The sequence below is a fragment of the Gavia stellata genome, chromosome 25 (assembly GCF_030936135.1).
Source record: "Gavia stellata isolate bGavSte3 chromosome 25, bGavSte3.hap2, whole genome shotgun sequence".
NCBI classification, from domain to species: domain Eukaryota; kingdom Metazoa; phylum Chordata; class Aves; order Gaviiformes; family Gaviidae; genus Gavia; species Gavia stellata.
Window position 1 is genome coordinate 13246435 of NC_082618.1, and position 19881 is coordinate 13266315.

At 41.6% G+C, this 19881-nt stretch overlaps 1 protein-coding gene across 1 annotated transcript in view; it reads left to right on the forward strand.

Annotated features, from left to right (window-relative positions):
• Positions 1-17021: 17021 nt before the first annotated feature.
• Positions 17022-19881, forward strand: part of PITPNM3 (PITPNM family member 3) — a 110131-nt gene continuing 107271 nt past the window's right edge. The window contains exons 1-2 of the mRNA XM_059829530.1: positions 17022-17052; positions 17841-17963. Coding sequence (XP_059685513.1) covers positions 17022-17052; positions 17841-17963 — 154 coding nt within the window. The remainder of the gene's footprint in view (positions 17053-17840; positions 17964-19881) is intronic.

The window sequence follows — 19881 nt, forward strand, 5'->3', positions numbered from 1 at the left end:
AAAACCCTGCCTTTGGAAAGAATTCGGTTTTATGCCTCCTGACCAGGAGAAACTAGACCCGATTCTTACATAAACTTTTCAACTACTGTTGATTTCAGCAGGATAATTTGCTCGTGAAACTGTGAGAAAATGAGCTTTGCTGGTGTTTGTGGGTGAAAGTGGAATTGGCCTTTCCTGTGGCTGTTCTGCTCCTTAGGTCTATTTGTGGAACATATCAGAGATTGCATGATCATAGTGGGTTTTTTCTTCTTCTTTGGATGGATAGCATTAGAAACTGCTGATAAATAAGTGGGAACTATTTCTCCTGCAGATTGCTGGAATGATGTACAGTCACTAAACACCAAGGATGAAATTTTCCTTGCATCTAAATTTGGATGACATCTACAGAGGTACAGTCTGATTTGCCCTCAAACAGAAGTACGACTGTCACAGAATAGGACATGGAACTATTTCTGTAGCAATTCTTAGTCAAGTAAGATCCTGGATGTTCCTGGGAAAAGGATAATTTTGTTTGTTTGTTTGTTTGTTTTGTAAATGAGGGTCAGAGCAGTTGAGCTTTCTTCAGGGATGAGTTTAGGTGCTCATTCAAGTATGGGGTCAGTCAGCTATTTTGCTGCCTATCACAAGAGGATGCAGCTTACTGTATCTGCTGCTCTTGCCCTTATGGAAGTTACTGCTGTACAGGATATAGGTTTCAGTTGTGATCCTTATTTATACATCTTAGTGCTAAGGAAATCAATATCTAATATGGGTAAATTGGCTAATGACCTTATTATAAATCTAAAAATCTTACTTTAACTGATTCTTTTTCAACAACATTCAGAAATCACTTTGCTTTTAATTAGTAATTTATATAATGAGAGCTGCTGTGAGGTTGGGGTGTATGGTGAAGTATAGTGAATCACAAACCCAGATCTAGTATATCCACGGTGTGGAACACTGTTTTCTGTAGGTCCTGCACGAGTTGTCTTCATGCAGATACGTGATAGTGTCAGTCGCAGAAAAATTAAAATGTGAAATGATTTAGTGCAGGGCAAATCAAGAGAGTGCTTTTCAAAGTTGCATTTTACTCATGCATCACATCACCTCGTCTTGCATCACCAGATCGCAGATGCAGCAAAGTACCAATGGAATTCCAGCTGTTAAATTCCAGCTTTGTTAAAGCAAAAAAGCAAGACTTTTTTACAGAAGAAAAAACCTGATTGTAATCTTAATTATAGTTAATATTAATTACAATTAATTACGATTAGTGCTAGCCTAACCAGAGAACTCAGCTTCTGTGCATGTTGCTGCAAGATGGCTCTGCTTTTGTCTTCTCTGCTGTTATTGTGGCTGCGCACTCAGGGCAAGCTCCCAGTCAGTTCCCTCTGTAACAGGCGAGTGTAGCAACCTGCAGTACTATGCAAAAGAAAACAGTTTAGGTAGGAAACTTTGCTTCTGCTTCTCCTAGAAGAAAAGCATCTGTGCATTTCTGTGAACTCTCCTGCCACTTGGAAATGTTCCCCTTGTAGCCTACTATCTGTCGTGCTGCCTCAGCAGCCTATGGGAACTACTACATGTGCTTCTAGTTCAACTATTGTGACTGGCAAATGAGTGATGTAGTGGGTTTCTATTAAAGGCATTGCATTTCTGCATGGTTTCCCCTTCTGTCGTCAGAAATTGTGATACTGAACAACTGAAATCAAATGTAAGTTGTTACCCTGCTTGCAAAAATTGCTGAAATGAGGCTGCTGGGAATCAGTCAACAAATCTGATAAGGAGAAAGTTTGCTGACATAGAAGGATCAAGTGTCCTTACCGAGGAGTTAGCCTGGATTTTGAAGTAGGACTGGTCTTTTCGTTCTCTGAAACAAAATAATACAACAAAATATGCAGCAGTTGCCAGTGTAAATCAAATCAGCGAGTCCAGGCAATGCCTGTGTCTAATGCAATCAAGAAATGTTAATAGAGTCCTATTAAGGTGGCTAATGCTAATCTGTTGGCACAGAAGGAAGCAGACTCATTAAGACTAATGTATTAGGGTGATGCAATGCAGTCCAGCCAGCAAATAAATATAGATGTGAAGAACTGCTGCAGTGAGCTTATGCAGGCTTGTGCTGCTGACTGTGGCTATGTTTAAGCTGCTTCTAAATCTAGAAGCATTGCTAGTGTAATATAATAAAACTGATGCTCCCAAGGGCTTTTCTCACAGACAATATTTATGGCTGGAGATTTGTCACACTTCCCTGCCTTCCCTTCACATTCTGCACCAAACTCCGAGGTCACTGGAAGCATGAGCTTTCTTTGTGGGGCCAGCACTTTTACTGATTTTTCAGCCAGGCTAGTGGCAGTTCTTCTCCAGGGAGCTGCTGTTTTCTTCAGAGTACTTGTGAAGTCTTTACAATTATACATTTATGTAGCCTTCTCCCTTCCTTCCTTCCTAGCAAATTCCAGTGGCTGAAATGGAAAGCTTTTTGTTCTGGCAAAAAAGCAGCAATCCCTGCAAGGCCTTTTAGGCTCTTCTTCACCCAGAAGTTCCTTCAACTTTATGTTATTCATCAGGAGATGCTTAATCCAGATTAAGTAACACTAGAATGGTGTTGGTTAGGGAGGTGCTCATGGTCTTTTGAATTTAAGTTGAAAGTGTTACTGCAACCATTGGCATTTTTTTCCCTCCTGGGAGGTGCATTTGTATTTACTTCCATTTTTCCATGAGCAGCATGCTGTGCTTGAGGTGAACACTTTAAAGCTGTAATGCCAGCATTGGCTCCGTGGCTGAGGGAAATGGCAGTTTCCACTTTTGGACAGGGCCTTACTTCCATGTATGAAACATTCCGGGAAGCCACTGCATCCAACACTAGGGAAGTACAAACCTGGGAAATGAGCACCTTTCCATGTTCTACTACTGCTTATAAGCATAAAATACTAGTGAAATTTAAAAGTGAATAGATTTGAAGAGAAGCTTTGAGTATCTTAACACTTCCAGAACGGGAATGATTAGATAAAGCAAATGACTTGAAACACCTTAGAGCTGTTTTGTCTGTGGGTCATGCATCTCGCAGCACTGCAGTGCTGGCACTGAAATTCAGTACTGCTGCATTTATTTCTTTCCATGTTTCAGTGCTTTTAGACTTCTAAAACTTTTTTTTTTTAAATCTCTGCTTTGTGCTTTTATGAAAGCCTTTGTAGGCAGGTGCCAAGACTTCCATGCCTTTGCTGTGCAGATGACACAGTCCCCTTAAGACTTTGGAGCTTGACAGTGTGTGACCAATGGGATGTGGATTAGCAGCATTGCATCTACTGCATCTTTAATAATGTTCTGTGCAAAGTGTTGCTGTGCTCTTCCCAAAGGAGCATTTTCTTCATTTTCCTGAAGTGTCTCAAGTATCTTTCCTTGAGTTGTAGAGGCTGATTTTTTGCATATGGCTTGACAGGCGGTACAGTCAGATACTTATCACAGTGGTTCCATCTGTCAAGCATTGTCTTCCAGCAATCACTCGGGTGAGTTCTTTTCTTCTTGTAACAATCCAGAGTTCTTTCCAAAGAAGCTTCTCTTATTAGGGTTTCTACTGAGTTTCACAACAGCTTCTTCATTGACTTCCCAGCTTCTGCATCAGAGGTCAGGAATTGTGACACCACCTTCTGTTTTTTTCAGCTCTGCATAGTCCTCCTCTCTAGCCTGGTACTTGACGTTTCCCTGATAGTTGCTGGTCTGAAAGAAAGCATAAAAGGGTCCAGGAAAAGGCGGGACAGGGGCAGGGGGTGGAAGAGTCCTCCTTTGTGAGGGAATTGGAAGGAAATGGCTTTCTATGTCTAGCAAAACCGAAGCCTGATTTCATTGCTGTGGATTAGCTTGTTGAGTGGCCAGGACATTGAAGAAAAGGTACTGAAACTGGTGTTGACTCTAAACCAAGTGGGTGTAGAGCAGCCATGAATACATCAAGACAGAAAATGAGGAAAAAGTTTTGGACTGGCAGAGTAACAGCATACTGCCTCCCAATCAGAATAATGAGGCAATCCTGTCCCTCATGTCTTTTTATGAGGGAGCTTGTGCAAGTTAAACAAATCTTTTATTATGGTACCATGTGAGCGTGCTGGACAAAAGGTACATTTCAGCCTTATATACCCATGACTGTTCTGTTCAGCACACCTTGGCTGATGGTGTAACAGCTCATCTCCAGCACAGTGAGCAGGGAAATAACTTACGGTTTTTTTCTCTCTTGTCAGTGGGCCCAAAGGTAGAAACTGTCCCAGCTGGTAGTGGAACAAAGTCTGCCTTGTTTTTTGTTGTTGTTTCATGAAGGAATAAGAATGGAGAGTGCTGAAGAGAATACTCTGCCTAGCACATTACATTTTGGAACACCTCCCAAATTTGCACCGATACGGAACCCGTAATGCAGTGGCAACTACATATGAATGCCCTATGTGTGAATGCTCTTTGTGTACTTCTGTGGTTGGCCAAGGTCAGGCTAGCTGCCAGGTGCCCACCAAGGCATTTATCACTCCCCCTCCTCAACAAGATGGGGGGAGAAAATACAATGAAAGGCTCATGGGTCAAGATAAGGACAGGGAGATCACTCAGCAATTACAGTCATGGGCAAAACAGACTCAGCTTGGAGAAATTAATTTAATTTATTACCAATCTAAATCAGAGTAGGATAAGAGAGGATAAGAGGTAGGAGAAATAAGAACAATCTTAAAGCACCTTCCCCCCCACCCTCCCTTCTTCCCAGGCTCAACTTCACTCCTGAATTCTCTACCTCCTCCCCTGGGGCAGCGCAGGGGGATGGGGAATGGGGGTTATAGTCAGTTCATCACACATTGTTTTTGCCACTCCTTCCTCCTCACGCTCTTCTCTTGCTCCAGCGTGGGGTCCCACTCACAGGAGACAGTCCTCCATGAACTTCTCCAAGGTGAGCCTTTCTCAGGCTGCAGTTCTTCACCAACTGCTCCAGCATCGGTCTTTTGCATGGGGTTTAGTGTTTCAGGAGCAGACTGTTCCAGTGTGGGTCCCCCACGGGGTCACAGGTCCTACCAGAAGACCTGCTCCAGTGTGGGTTCCAGTGTGGGCTCCTCTCCACAGGGCCACAAGTCCTGCCAGGAGCCTACTCCAGTGCAGGCTTGCTACGGGGTCACAGCCTCCTTTGGGCTGTGACACCTGCTCTAGTGTGGGGTCCTTCAGGGGCTGCAAGTGGATATCTGCTCCACCGTGGACCTCCATGGGCTGCAGGGAGGCAACCTGCTTCACCATGGTTTTTGCCACAGGCTGCAGGGAGATATCTGCTCTGGCACCTGGAGCACCTCCTCCCCCTCCTTCTTCACTGACCTTGGTGGTCTGCAGGGCTGTTTCTCTCACATGTCCTCACTCCCCTCTCCCAACTGCTGTTGCGCAGCAGTTTTTACCCCTTCTTAAATACGTTGTCACAGAGGTGCTACCAACATCGCTGATAGGCTCAGCTGTGGCTGGTGGTGGGTCCATCTTTGAGCTGGCTGAACTGGCTCTGTTGGACACGGGAAGCTTCTGGCATCTTCTCACAGAAACCACCCCTGTAGCCCCACCCCCCCGCCCTGCTACGAAAACCTTGCCACGTAAACCCAATCCAACTTCATAGCTTTCTCTGGTGTAAATGTAGATAAACTCTTTGACCTTGGGTTTTGGGATCAGAGCTTAGACAGTTGAACATAAAGGGCAGGAGTCCTGAGAGCAGTTACTACCATCACTAGAGCAGAAAAAACTGTAGAGAACAGCTTTTGATTCTGACAAACTCTGTATGACTTGGGCATCTTCTGCATCCCATCAAGTTGCTACCAATGAGATTTGGCTGAGCTACAGGACAGAGCAGGACTCTACTAATGATCAGAATAAGTAAGTAGTGATCTTTGTTAGGACTTCAAAGGTACTTAAGTGCTTACGCATCTTTTTAAGGGCTTTGATTAGGGATTGAGGTAAAGTTTTTCACTTGTCTTTATATTTGGGGCTTGTACAGATTATGTGAAAATCTACATGTGCTTATTGCTGCATTACATTGCTGTGTCTGAGATTCACATTCTTCCTGTCTGGCTGGGTTTATTTTAAGGTTATTACTGAGAAACAAGACTGTTTCTACAAAACATTTTAAAATTGCCTTGCTTGAAGTCAGTTGTTCTCTGTCTCTCCCTGCCTTGAAAAACTGAAACAACGACTTTACGCCTAAAAATGAACACATCAGAAGATATTTTCCCCTACTGCCAAAGAGTAAAGAAAAGAAAAAACGAAAGAGAAAACAAAATAACTTGGGAGTCAGGAGAAGAGAGCAAAAACCAAGCAAATTGGATAGCTTGTGGTGAGAAATGTATGGGAAGGAACAGTTATTAATAAGAGCCGACACTGCACAGACATTGTGCATTGTGTATTATTTATAGATATGGATCAATTTTAAGCCAAGGCAGTGAATTTATGCAGTATCAGTGAGCTTTTCTGGGTGGCACTGTAGCTGATCGGGTGTGTATTAACTTAACAGTATTCATTTTGCTTGCACTTTGAGTTCTTGTCTGTCTTTGTTGTTACTCAAGATTTTACAATAATTTTGTGCAGGAAGAAAGAAAACTGTAACAAAACCACCTAACTCTTGTTTTCACTCCTGTTTGTCTTTGTTACCTCTTGTGTGCTGAATGGCTGCTTCCAAAGTACATCACAAACATATTAGGCAAATATCTCTTATGGAACTGTTCTTCAGTGGGAATTAAATTCTTTAAGATTTGTTTTCCTTCCCTTAAAGATAGGAATGTGGGCTCCCTTTTAAAGAATTGGTAAGTTTTGAAGTTTATTTGCTCCTCTTCCCTCCCCAGAGCCTGTTTGCTGAACAGTGCCAGTTGAATGAGTGGAGAAACAAGAGCTAAGTAGTTGCAGTAGCACAGCAGGCTTTGAGCATGCATAGCTATCTCTAACGGGCTGCTGGTTTTGCCCAAGTCAGATTTTGTCTTTCCAATTTCCAGTCCTGCTTCTGATATCTGTGTGATGGTAACCTGAACTGAGGGAAGCTAAGGAGAACCTTTCAGCTCAAATTTTATGGTCTTGTCAAGGTAACTTAGACATAATTACTGAGATAGGTCAAGTCCTTAAGCTTCTCTAGCTCACATTTTCATATCCAAATTAAACCCAAACCCTGGCCCAAGAGCCCTGGTAACAGTCAGTACTAATGAACCGAAGGGCATATACAGGTGGAAAGCATTGTCATACATGAAGGGATATCTGCCTGTTTGGAGATATGGAAATAAATTTGTCACTTGAATTACTTTGCATAAGCAGAAGCTGGCAGGATGTTTGTGTTACCAAGAATAAGAACATTAAGTTGTTCAAAAAAACCCCAAAGGCTTTAAGATTGTTGCAGATACATCTTTATATTCATTTCATGACACTTGGTGCAGTGAGGCAATCTCTGTGTGAGAACTAGGCCCTTGGTGTTACAGTAAAACTGGGGTTGCTCCATACTTAGTGCTTTTCTGCGTGTTTTAAAACATGGAAAGCAGTTTTACTTTCTGGAGAACAGCCTGGCTTAAGCTGCTGTTAATGTTACAGAAAAAAATTATTTGCTGCAACAGCTTCCCTTTCAGTTTCTTGATGCTCATGTTTTTGTTTTCTTGCTGTTTCAAGATAATTCTTTCCCATTTTATGGAGACAGCATTTTTATAAACATTGTGTTAGAACCTGTACTGCCCAATGACTGCAAGTGTGGTGAGGTTTTTTCTTTTTGTTTTGTTTTAATATTGTTTTTCTTTTAATTGCCACGCTAATGAGTAAGAAACAAGAGTTCAAAGTATTTTCTCTTCCTTTGGTGCTTTTTCAAGCATGTGGCAATGACTTCAGAAACTTCTCTCAGCATGACTTATTAAAGGGAAGGCATTTTGCCTCTGCTGGCACATGCGTGATACTTGACATCCCTTCACAGTAAAAGGGCATGAGAATGAGTTTTTGCTCTGAGATAGGAGAGTGAGGATTAATAAGATCTTTTCCAAGAGCTGTGTAATGGGACCAGCTTGTACAGCTGGCTCTTCTCAGAAGGCTATGAAGATTTTACCTTGCTGCTTGGCTTTCTTGACCCACACAATGCGGAGTATCTGTTAGTGGGACTTTGCTGTGTTTTCTACCTTGTGTATCATTAAGGCAAAGGCTAGCGTGACCCAAATCAGTTTTGGGAATGGCCTGTCAAAGGAGTTAACATTGCCCAAGCATGCTTATGCCATACTGTTCTGTGCTTGCTGCTAGGGTGCATAAGGTTTCTCAGGCCAGCAGGCCTGCTCTGAGGATGGCAGGCTTGTTTCGTGACAGTGGGTGGCAAGCTTGCTGTTACCCAACTGTCTGTAGTCAGCCTCTAGCTCTTCTGCATGTTGCCTCTTCTGCTTATAGTTGGTGAGCCTCCTCAGCTAATTCCTTTCCTCTTCTGCTGAGGTTGTGGCATCACAGCTACTGAAAGAGTGAATTCTACTATAATGAGCAGCCTGCAAGTGACACAGTGTCTTTGTGAACATTAAAAAAGCAACTTCATCTCTAGCTCAAACGTATGACCTTGATGCCAGATGAGGTTAGCAGGGCACCATATTTCTCTGGTCTCAGTGAGTTATCAGGGCCGCCCTGTGATGCCCCCTCTCAACTCTTCCAAGCTGAACCAGGAATGGGAATACAGTAATGGTGTGGCTGTGTGTAGCAGTCGTTCTGCACAAGACTAGGTAATTTTTTTTTTAATTTTTTTTCTTCAACATTGACAGGATCTAGGCAACCCTTGGGCCTACTGGACTCAGCTCTCTAGGAACGCCTTCAGTCAGAACTTAAAGTGAATGAGACAGGTAAAGGACAGGGGAAAGAGAAAATATGCCCAACATCATCCAGCAAATCAATGGCAATTGTGAGATTGGAGTGAAGTCCAATCCAGGAAGGGATGTTCTTTAATGGACTGTTTACTCCTCTAAGTGTCATTGAACTAGGCCTGATAGTCTTGGCACATTTTCCTTAAGAAGAGGCCTTAAGAAGTATGAATTCCCTGCAGACTGATAACCCAGGCATTTCAAGATGCAGCAATGAACTTTGAACAGTTGAGGGAGTGAACACCAGAAACTGAGTCTTAACATAAGCAGAGCTGGAAAAAAAATGTGAGCATGTAACTACCTCTCTAATAGAAATGCATTATTAGATTTCTATTTTCATTTAAAAATAACAATTTTACTGCAGCTAAATTCCATCTTTTAAAAAAATTAACCAAGGACTTTGTTAGTAAATTGCAGTACATTTTTTCTTTATCATAGAGCTGATACTAGTGTACTCTGATTGCAGAGGTTGCAAAGGAGGTTGGGATCCAATTCTGGTAGGTCTGGGCACCCATTAGATGGTGTTGGCTCGTCAGGGAAAGAGACCAGTAAAAACAGATGACAGAGTGGAGACGCGATTAAGTCTTCTCCTTGTCTCATTGCTGAGGACTACAGAGAGAGATGACCAGTTTTCAGAAGTGCTGTGTTTGCTGTCCAGTCATGGACATTATGAATTTGTGTGTTGTCACCCTGCAATATAGTGTCTGTTCTGATCAGATGGGGATACACCATCACATTTCTGTCAAACCAGTTGAAGCCCGTGACACAGTGCTTATGCTAGCTTTATGTTTCTGTTCTGACTGCAGGCAGAGAATGCCTGATTTGTCATGAACCTGTCTGGTACTGAAGTTGACCCTCCAGAATGTTTTTGACAGATGGGAACTTGTATTATGTTACCTTGGACCACAGTCATGTGGCTGTAGCACCTTTGTTTTGATTTGGGGAAACCAGATGACAGGCTTGAGCAGCAGTCTGACTCTGTGATCAGCTGTGGATCAGCACTAGCTACTGTTGAAGAAATCCTGCTGCAAGTGACTTGCCCTGCTGAGTTTATAGCAGAGGCCATGACTAAACATAAGGTTTTCTTCCTCCTTCATCTGTATTCGAACCACCTATAGACTTGTCCTTTTTCTCTTGCATTTGTCTTTCAAGTTGGTGGCTCTGTGCTGAGTGTTGCAGTGATTTGTTGTGTGAAGGGTCACTTAAGTACCCTGTGCACCCATTCCTTCCTCCTCGTGCTTCATCTCCCTGCTTTGCCAGAGATGCTGTGGGTTTGCACACAGCTGTGGTCTGCCCAGGGGAAAAAAAGACATTTTGTTTCTAAGCTTGTCACTCAGAAGAATATAGAAGTGACTCCACAGACGGACTGATGGGACATTTTTGGTCTTATACTTAGAGATACTGAGAACTACACCTGTGGCTGTCAGTGGGAGCTGCTGGTTAAGTTTCCCATGCAGTGGGCAGAATACATGACTCCAATTGTTCTCTGCTGTATTTAAGCATTTAGTATGGCATTTGGGGATGCAGCATTGATCATTGCGCCTTTTTGTGCCTGTAACTTTTCTCAGACAATGCACTAGCTGTGCAGTTATCAGCCTGCATAGACCTATGGGTGTCCTCTTTCCTCTTCCTCCATGTACAACATCCTGGGTTTGAAAGGCTATTTGGGCAAGTTCTGTGTCTTAACAGACCTGCATGTCACTTGCATGTCAGCTGCCTGAAACCCAGCAGATACCACCAGGAAGTGGACAGGGTCCCAGTGTATTTTTTGGTAATGTATTCAAAGAGGGAGTAAAAATGAAAAATGGAAATAGATGCAATGAAACCTTAATGCTTCAATTAGCTTCAGCTTTGAGCTGCCATCCTTTTTTCAATTCATTGTCATACCATTGGTTTTGAAATGGATTTGCTCCTCTATGGATTCTTGCACAATCTTTCTTAATTCCTTTAACTCACTTTAGGAAGAGTGCTTTTCTTCCCTGCTCTCCACCACCATCCCCAGCTACAAGCTGGTGAGGGGTCTGGAGCACAAGTCTTATGAGGAGCAGCTGAGGGAGCTGGGGTTGTTCAGCCTGGAGAAGAGGAGGCTGAGGGGAGACCTTATCACTCTCTACAATTACCTGAAAGGAGGTTGCAGAGAGGTGGGTGTTGGCCTCTTCTCCTAAGTGACGAGTGACAGGACAAGAGGAAATGGCCTCAAGTTGCACCAGGGGAGGTTTAGACTCGATATTAGGAAAAATTTCTTTCCTGAGAGAGTGGTGAGACACTGGAATAAACTGCCCAGGGAAGTGGTGGAGTCACCATCCCTGGAGGTGTTCAAAGAACGTGTGGACGAGGCATTGTGGGACATGGTTTAGTGGGCATGGTGGTGTTAGTTGGTTGATGGTTGGACTTGATGATCTTACAGGTCTTTTCCAACCTTAGTGATTCTGTCATTCTGTGAAAGATCTTCTGGGGTCATACATGAGACTTTTCTTTACATATGAATAAAGATTTTGCTGTAGATTGTTACTCTTCCAGCTATTCTTTTTGTTGTTGTTGCTGGGTGACACACCCTTTTGGACAGGAGTCCAATGCTCGTTGACATACATGCTTCCTTAAATCTGTAAGAGGGTTATGGATGTTTAATGCTTCTCCTCTGGAAAGAAAGTCATGCTTTTACCTTGCAGGTTTTTGCTCTGGTTGCTTTATGCACAGTGGGCTTCAGCCTCTGGTGACCTTTTCTAAAATGACTAAACCTATCCCTTTCTGTGATGGAGGTAGGGTGTTGCAGAACTGCTCATAAATGAGGTACTGACAACATGCAGAAACTTGGCCCGCTCAGAAATGCGGTCTGTGCAGTTGTGGCAATAGGAGCTTATTGGCATTCTCTTCTATGCATTCCCTCTGATCTGCGCCCGCTGTGTGTAATCACAGGGAGTAATTTTATCTTTCAAGTTGGAGTGTCTACACCACAATTTCATTTACATGCGCAAACGCTTGTGTGTGTGCATATATGCGCTTGTATGTTCTCCCTTCCCACCTCTGCCAATTTTCTCAGTATCGATGTGGTTTAAGATACATCTGCTCTACAGACAAAAGCAGAACAAAAAGCTGCTGCTAGGAAAAAAAGGATATGGGTTGATTATTTTAATTGCTTCCTGTATTGTGAGCTCAATGGTAAAATTTGATTGGCAGTAAATAAATAAAAGTAAAGGTTATGTAGAGGGGGCCTGCAGCTTTTGTGTGCTGCACCTCATTGGAAATAGTGCATGCTCATCTAGTTTTCCCACCCTTGCTGACATGTAATTATGATTTACTGTACTTTCTCTATTTCCATGGTATACCTGTCTAGCCTTATGTAGTGAACATAAACCTGCCATGAACATATGGGGCTTTTAAAAGTTTTTGGAGTGCTTCAGGTAAGTGTTTAATATTGGTTAATGATTATGTTATTCCCCATTGTTTTTTCCTCCTTGCTGGTCTGGGAAACAAGCAGGAAAGTGAACTTGTCCTGTTGCATGCTAAGATGATGAGTAACAGGACATGAAGTGGAATTACATGGATTCACTGCATATACTCTGAGGCTATCTACATATTTCTTTTAATCTGACTTTGCCCCAGGGGTTTTCCTGTGAAGTGATGCTGTGTAGCCAGATGTCTGAATCATTGTTTAAACAACTGAATGAATGGCCAGAGTTATCTACAGGAGGCTGATACAGGGCTGGGGCTTCATTATGGTTGCTGAGCTTGGACGCAGACACTTGAACTCATTTGATATGCTGACTTCATGTGTACAGATGGCTCCCTGCTGAGATAACTATTGACCTCAGTGATTATGCCAGAAGAGAGATTTGGTGCTGTTAGCTGCAGGTATTTGCCTTATTCTTACATGGATAATAAATAGATGGAAAAAGGCAGAGCACTGGAATGGAGGCAAGTTGCAGTTGTTTCCCACTGCATTTGCAAGATGTAAGTCTACACACGTATTTAGTTTACTGTTTAAAAATGAGACTTCTATCAGAATTTTGGCTGTCAAGACTAATCCCACCACTGTATTAGAATTGAAGCCCCTGATGATCCTTTCCCCTCCTTGGAAAGGCGTAAGGTTGTGTTGGGCATAAGGTGTCTGTGACCTATGCTGGGGTCTGTTAACAGTAGCAGTAGAGCTTTTGATTGAGTCTTTGTACAATCCTAGAACAGTTTGATTCCGATTTAGTGTTTTCCATCTGTCTTTCATATAACATGGCTGCATTTCAACTTTTAACTCCTGTGCAAAGAGCATTCTTTCTCTTCAGGCATGTGTCTGTAAGGGCTTGATTTGCAACACAGCAGCTATCAGCCCAGTTTTGAATTTCCATAGGTCGGAAGTAAAGGGAAAAGCCCAAACAGTAGAGTATATCTTTTTCAAACTGATGTTGCTGCTCTTTAAAATTTTAAGAGCTTTTAAATAATGTTCAATGCTTATTATGCACTAACATTGTTAGCTAAAGTAGCAGTTTGTTTGGCTGGCGACGGAAGACTGGATGTTTAATAGAATAACTCTTAGAGGCACTTTGTATGGAAAATGGACTTGAGGGGAAAGCTTTTGTCACTGAAAACCAAAACAAAGTGTCAGCTTTAAAATATTATCAGTAAGATTACTAAAGAAAATGCTGGTGTTCTCTCTGTCCTTTCCCATGTTGGACGGAAAGGACAGAAACTGCTTGCAGGTTTTTCCAACTTCAGTTTTCAAAGGCTGTGTTAAAAGCTGGTGGTTTATATTCACCTTGATTATTACAAAAGGGTGAAGACATCAACTGTGTGATCTAAAGATGGTTGTTCTGTTTGGACATGCTGTCCCCTATATCCAATGTACCCCTCTTGTACCTTCCTCACTTTTGTGTTTTAACTCCTTTATCCAGCCTCATAAGATATTAACTACTTGATTCATTAGAAGAGTAATCTGTAACAATACAGTTGAAAGCTTTTTCTGGACTTACGAGGCCTTATGTAGCCTAGGCAGCTTGAAAAGGTGGAATTAGTCTGGTAGAGCTAATCTAGGAATTCCTAGTTGAGGAATTTACTGGTTAAACATTCACTAGTTATGTATTTATCTACAAGATAAGCCGTACGAGTCTGCTGTCTGCCCATGTTGAGATTTACCTGAAACAGAGATTGTCACTTTTGAGTTTGTTGCCAAGTTTTCTTTCATTTCGGGTTTTGTTTTTCTAATGCAGTGTAGCCCTGTTTGAAAGTGCAGGTGGTTGTAGTATAGTACTCCTGGTAGCTGTTACCTGTATTTCAGATAACCCACTTTAAACCTGACTGGTAAAAACAAAACAAAACAAATCCCAAAACAATCAAACAGAAGAAGCTGTCTCATGATCTTTGCATGGCTTAGAAAATCGCTTTGTGTCCTAAGGGCCTCAGCACAGTGAAGATAAAGTGCTTCCGATGTGATTAAACACACAGCAGATGAATCTGTAATCTTCAGTGAAAATACAGAAATGAAAAACTGGCTGATCATGGAGCTTGGCTGTAGCCTTTCCACTGATATGTGAAGACTGTGGATCCTATTACATGGAAACTGAGGATACTTGGTTTCCTGAAGGACTGAGGTCTGTCTTACTGGTTTTTTTGTGCTCCAAATTATTCTGTGTTTGACAGCCAAACTGTCAAGTAGTGAATACAGTCCTTAAGAAAAGAAGTTTTGTACCAAGACTGAATTTATCTGGATTTCTTTTGTTGTTCTCTTGAGATTTTTTTTTTTGTTTGTTTGGTTGGGTTTTTTTGTTGTTGTAACAGTGCTTTGTTCCCTCCAGTCAAATGCACATCAGATTATTTTCACAATCCAGTTGAAAATTTCTGGGATGAAACATTGATTTTTAATTTTTTTTAAAATTTCTTTTTTTGTTATTTTTCTGTGTGCCAGGAGACTTCCTTGATAAATAGCTTGCATTCTGAATCCTTTAAATCTAAATTCTAGTTCAGTTCTGGTACACAGAAGTGGAGCACAGTCATATATATCTTGATCTGAATTAATTTTTATTTTTTTAAGAAAACGACGCTGAAACTGCCTTTGTTACTATCAGATGCAAATCATTGAATCATCCAGATGCTTATGCTACCTTACTCTTCAGTGATTTCTGTAGTGTTTTTGATGTTATTTGCTGTCTTTGTCATAGTAATATCTCAAAATCTGTTAGGTAAAAACAAACAATAGCAGACAGTTTCTTCCTAGAACTGGCTGTCTTCAGCGGAGGAACCAAATCAAAATTGAGGTGAGAAGGCATATACTATGAAATGGAAGTAACTGACCCAGGTATTGCAGGTGTTTGATTAATCCTGTAACTTCTAGTATTTGTTCTTTGAAGGTGGATTTTGCAAGGGGACTAGATATCAGTAAAGACAAAGAAGAAAAGGAAGGGAGAATGAGTGGGTCCTTCTGGTCTTAAATCTTAAGCTTTTGCTGGATAGTTATGGAAGCCCAAGACCACATTGAATGGGACTTCACCAATCCATGGAAAATATAGCTGACTGACATAACAAAAATTGGAGAATCTTTAAAATCATGATAAGACAAATCCTGAAAATAATTATGCAAAATACAAAATACTTGTTTCTTCTAGCTTGTTTTTGTTTGTTTATTCTTTTTCCCAGTGTTTACTGACTTTGGATACCTGCATTTGTGGTGCCTGACTAGAGGCATACAGTTACATGGCTTTAAAAAGCGCAGAGAAACTAAATTCTAAAAGTCGGGCACCTAAATGTCTCTTCAAAACAGTCTGCTGCCATGAGAGGGTATTTTGTGTTGTGGCATTTTTGTTTGTTTGTTTCTGCAAATGTAGCCCTCTGGCTTCATGTGGAGTCACTGAATGCTTAAATATATGAAAATCAGACTCCTCAGTTTTTAGCCTTGGAAGAACTTCATCAGTACAGGCGTCTGGTCTGGAAAATCTGAGCAGAATTTTTTCAGTGTGAAATTTATGTTCAGTATGGGAGTGTCTGCATCTATAGGACCCCAAAAGGCATTAACTGTGTGTTGCCAACAAAGTCTATCTGTCTTAGTTTAGATATTCCCGTGGTTTAATAAACATCCATAGCACAGAAATTCAGCTTCAGCTACAGATGCTTGATTGACCAGGGTAGCTGAGCAATGAGCTGTTTTCTTGCAGAGGAAAATTCTGAGCACTCTTGAGATGTTTGAGGTAGTCCTTTGCCTTCTCGTCATTCTCTGTCTCACTCTTGTTATGTTCTGTGGAGCTGCCTCTCATTTATAGGTTCTTCATAAATTTCCTAGTTTACTGCCTTCCTTCTGGCTGCTCATAGATCTTAAGGCCTGTGATCAGGAAATCTAATGTTCTACATAAGGCTGAAAAAGAGTAGTTTACTGAAGAATTTTTCTACTAAGACTAATAGTATTATATTTTGTTTTTCAGATCTAGCATCTCCAAAGGTGAGGCAGATTATTCCCTCCTTCTGCTCTTTTGTAGTATATGGGCTCTTATCCAAAGACTTACTTTTGCAAATTCTCCCTTTCCCATCTGTCACTCTGGCTTTTTTGTGGTGCTTCCCATTCTTGTGCTCTGAGATTTTGGAATTCCTGCTCTTCCAAGCATTGACCAAATGCAGACTTTTCTTTGTTGGAAGTCCAGAATAGTGTTCTTTCTACCACTATTTTAATGACTATAGTGATAAGTTTTAACATATATGTATTTGAACGGAGGGACAGCAACATGTTGTTTGGTAAGGAATAATTCAGTTTGCTGTTCCCTATCGTTAGTAAAAGGTTCCAGAAATCTGTAACAGTAAATGTAATGATCTGTATGCATTCTCTGGTAGCTGCCAAATATCACTGGACACATTCCCAATACACGCTGCGCTCTTGTAATGAACACGGACTCCTTCATAACCAATTATTTGTAATGGTTTTGGGTCGGGTTTGTTTTGGTTTTTTAAGCTATTAAAATGCTGTTAACGGATTATTATTTTTACTCTCTTCTTGGCCAGCTAAAATCTGCTTCCTCCCACCACCTTCCATTTATATTTCTGATTAGTTCAGCTATAGATGTAGTAAAAGTAGAACAAAAGGCTTGACCTAGTTGCATGTTTCCCCCAGAATAAGGTAGAAGGATGCCTCCCCTGCTTGAGTTGCTCTTTTACTACTAGGAGAAGGAGAATGCTTTTGTGGACAGGGCCTCAGGATATTAGATTTCAGGTCTGATGTCATCATTTGGAGAAATGAATAAACCCAAGGACACTATTCTTGTTGGTAATGAGGGTCCTTTCTATAATAGCTGTAGTGTTGTTATGGATATGGTGGATTTGATCCCTGTTTCCCCGCTGATTTGGGGGAGACTTTATTGTTAATATAACGCAATATATTTAACTACTGTTTCCTAGTGTTGGATTGCTGTAGATGTAAGGAGAAGTGATACAGTTAGGTAGGTCTCGTTTACTAATTACAAATTAGTTTGAGTATGGGACCGTCTAAGCTGTCATGACTATATCCGTTACTGTACCTGTTCTAATGTGGTTTTGCCTTCCTGTCTTCAAATGGCAAGCTTCAAATGGAAGTCCCAGGCTCCAACAAAACAAAGCTGTCTGATCAAAACAGCTCAGTGAGTGAGAATTCAGTAGTTTGTCTGTAAATCTGTGAGCCAAATAGGATGGCACTTCTTTTAGAAGTGAAATTGAATTTAAATGGGAGCTACTGCCATGTCCTGGGGAAATGCTGATTCATGTCTTAGAAACAATGTACAGTTTGAGTGTATTGGAATTGAACAGCCTAGCGAGTTCAACAGGGAAGAATTTATCTTTTCAAGACACTGCGTTAGCTGAAAGTGATGCAGGCTTATCTTTAACAAGAACTTGACTTAATCACTTTTGTTAGGTGGAAGCAAGAGGTGTAATTTTTGTGCCACTCTGAGAACTCTGGCTGACTGTTGAGATTAAAGTATGTGCACTGACCAAAATGATCTTCCTAAGCCATCTACACAAGCTGTTTATTAATGTAATTTTTTTCCTTAAGTCTGGAGCAGAGGTGAGCATTCCGTTCAGTTAATGTGAGTCTCTCTGTATTTCCAGCTGAGCCGCGCCGATTCAGTGGTGCTCAGTGGCACATGCAGAACGTCCTCAAAGACTCTGTGGAGAGCTCCGATGATGAATTCTTCGATGCGCGAGGTCGGTACATGTTTTTGTCCTCCCCATTCTTTTCCCAATTTTGCAGCAAGTAACTAAGCTCCTTGGGGATGAACTGACAACATTGTCCTCATCAGACTGAAATCTGAAAAAAAGTATCAGATCTTCTCTCAAGGATACCTGAATGGGCCTAAATTTATGGGAGATGGGTGAAGTGCTGGGGTGGATGAGCAAGCTGCCATGAACTGGATCTGGCATCAGAAGCAGCATGACTACAACAGTACAGTTTCATGGGGTCTCTTGAGCCCAGCTTGTGCACAGGTCAGGTAGTATATGATGTTACAGTTGGAGTGCTCTTGTTTACAGTTCCTGATGAAGGCCATGAGTGTCTGTGTTACTGATGGCCAACTTTTAAAACCAACGGCCTAGGTTTTCCGCTCTGACAAAACTTTCACTGAAGTGACTATGACCTCTACTTGTTCATGAAGCAGCAATATCTGAATGCTTGTGGATTTAATCAGGAGAATTCAAAATGCAATGCTTCCTACAGTATCTGATGAGACCCTGAATCTTGGCATGCTTTTTAACATGCCAAGTTTTGTTCTGAAGTGAGAATAAAGTTTTAGGTTGTGTGTACACACAACCTCCCACCTACAGTGGGAGACGGGGGCTCTGTTTTTGCTTTGTTTGCAGGAGCCAAACCTAATGCTTTTCTGACATGTTTCATTTGCTTTTCTCAAGAGAATAACCAGCAAGGAAGGATTAATTCTGCTACTACAGTGAAATCCAACTGTAGGATCTTTCGTAGTGTAGGCTCTTGAGGTCAGACTGAGCTGTCCTTATGTCCCATGTTACCTGGAAGTCAGGAGGGAAGGGTGACGGAATAAACTTGTTGAATGTCCTCTGGCTTTTGTAGCAAACTGGGTTCATTAAGTGCAGAGCAATCCCCGTGGCTTTCAGCAACTTGGTCTAGTGAAAGATGTCCCTGCCTGTGGCAGGAAGGGTTGGACTAGATGATTTTTAATGGTCTCTTATAACCCAAACAATTTTATGATTCTGTGAAAAGTAGAGGGATTCTCCTCCCCCCAAATATTTTTTGAGACCTATAGTTTAAAGTAAACCTAATCCGAAGTGGAAAACTCAACTGTCCCATGGGAAACTTGGCTTGGGTTTAGATGTGCTTTTTATTTTTAGTTTGGTTGCTTCATTAACAGCACACTCAGCAGACATTCTGCTGATGTCTAAGTGCAAAAACATTTGCATGGCTAAGATTGTCACTCTGTTTCTCCCTCTGTTGATATTTATGGCACAGAGAGAAAACCCCCTCCCTTTCCAGCATTCTGTTCTTCTTGAATGCGGCCTGTTTCTGAGCAATTAATTTTCTTTTATGGATCTGTATTGGCTTCAGTCTCATTGCTTGTGTGATGATTTGATGTCTGGAGATGCATGGTTGTATTGCAAGTGTCAGCTGGTGTGTTTAAGGCAGTATTTGGCATTAAATGTCTGCTGTCTTGCAGTGAACTTCATACTTCGGCATGTTTTAATTTTCTTTATGGGTGGAATTGTTGCAGGAACAGCTGACGATCAACTCTTACATTTTCATGCTGGAATAAGCGTGAGTTGAAATTCAGCATGAAGGAATTGTTACATCAGGAGCTTTTTAGTTGCTTTATGAATGCAGAGGGTAGGAGGCAGGCAGTGAAAATGAAACAGCTTTTGTGGGGGGGATCAGCTCTGTGCTCTGAATGGTTTGGAAGCTCTGAAGCAACCACACTGATAACTCACTGATTTATTTCTGTGAGGCTGAATTTGCAGTATTATTTTCCTAAACAAGCTGGTTTTGCAGAGGCATAACTAATATTAATCAGATTATTACAGTGTATTATTCAAAGTACAGGTTTGGATCCAGGATGCCTCGACTTCAGTTTATCTGCCAGTTGCTCTGACAATGATGGTGACT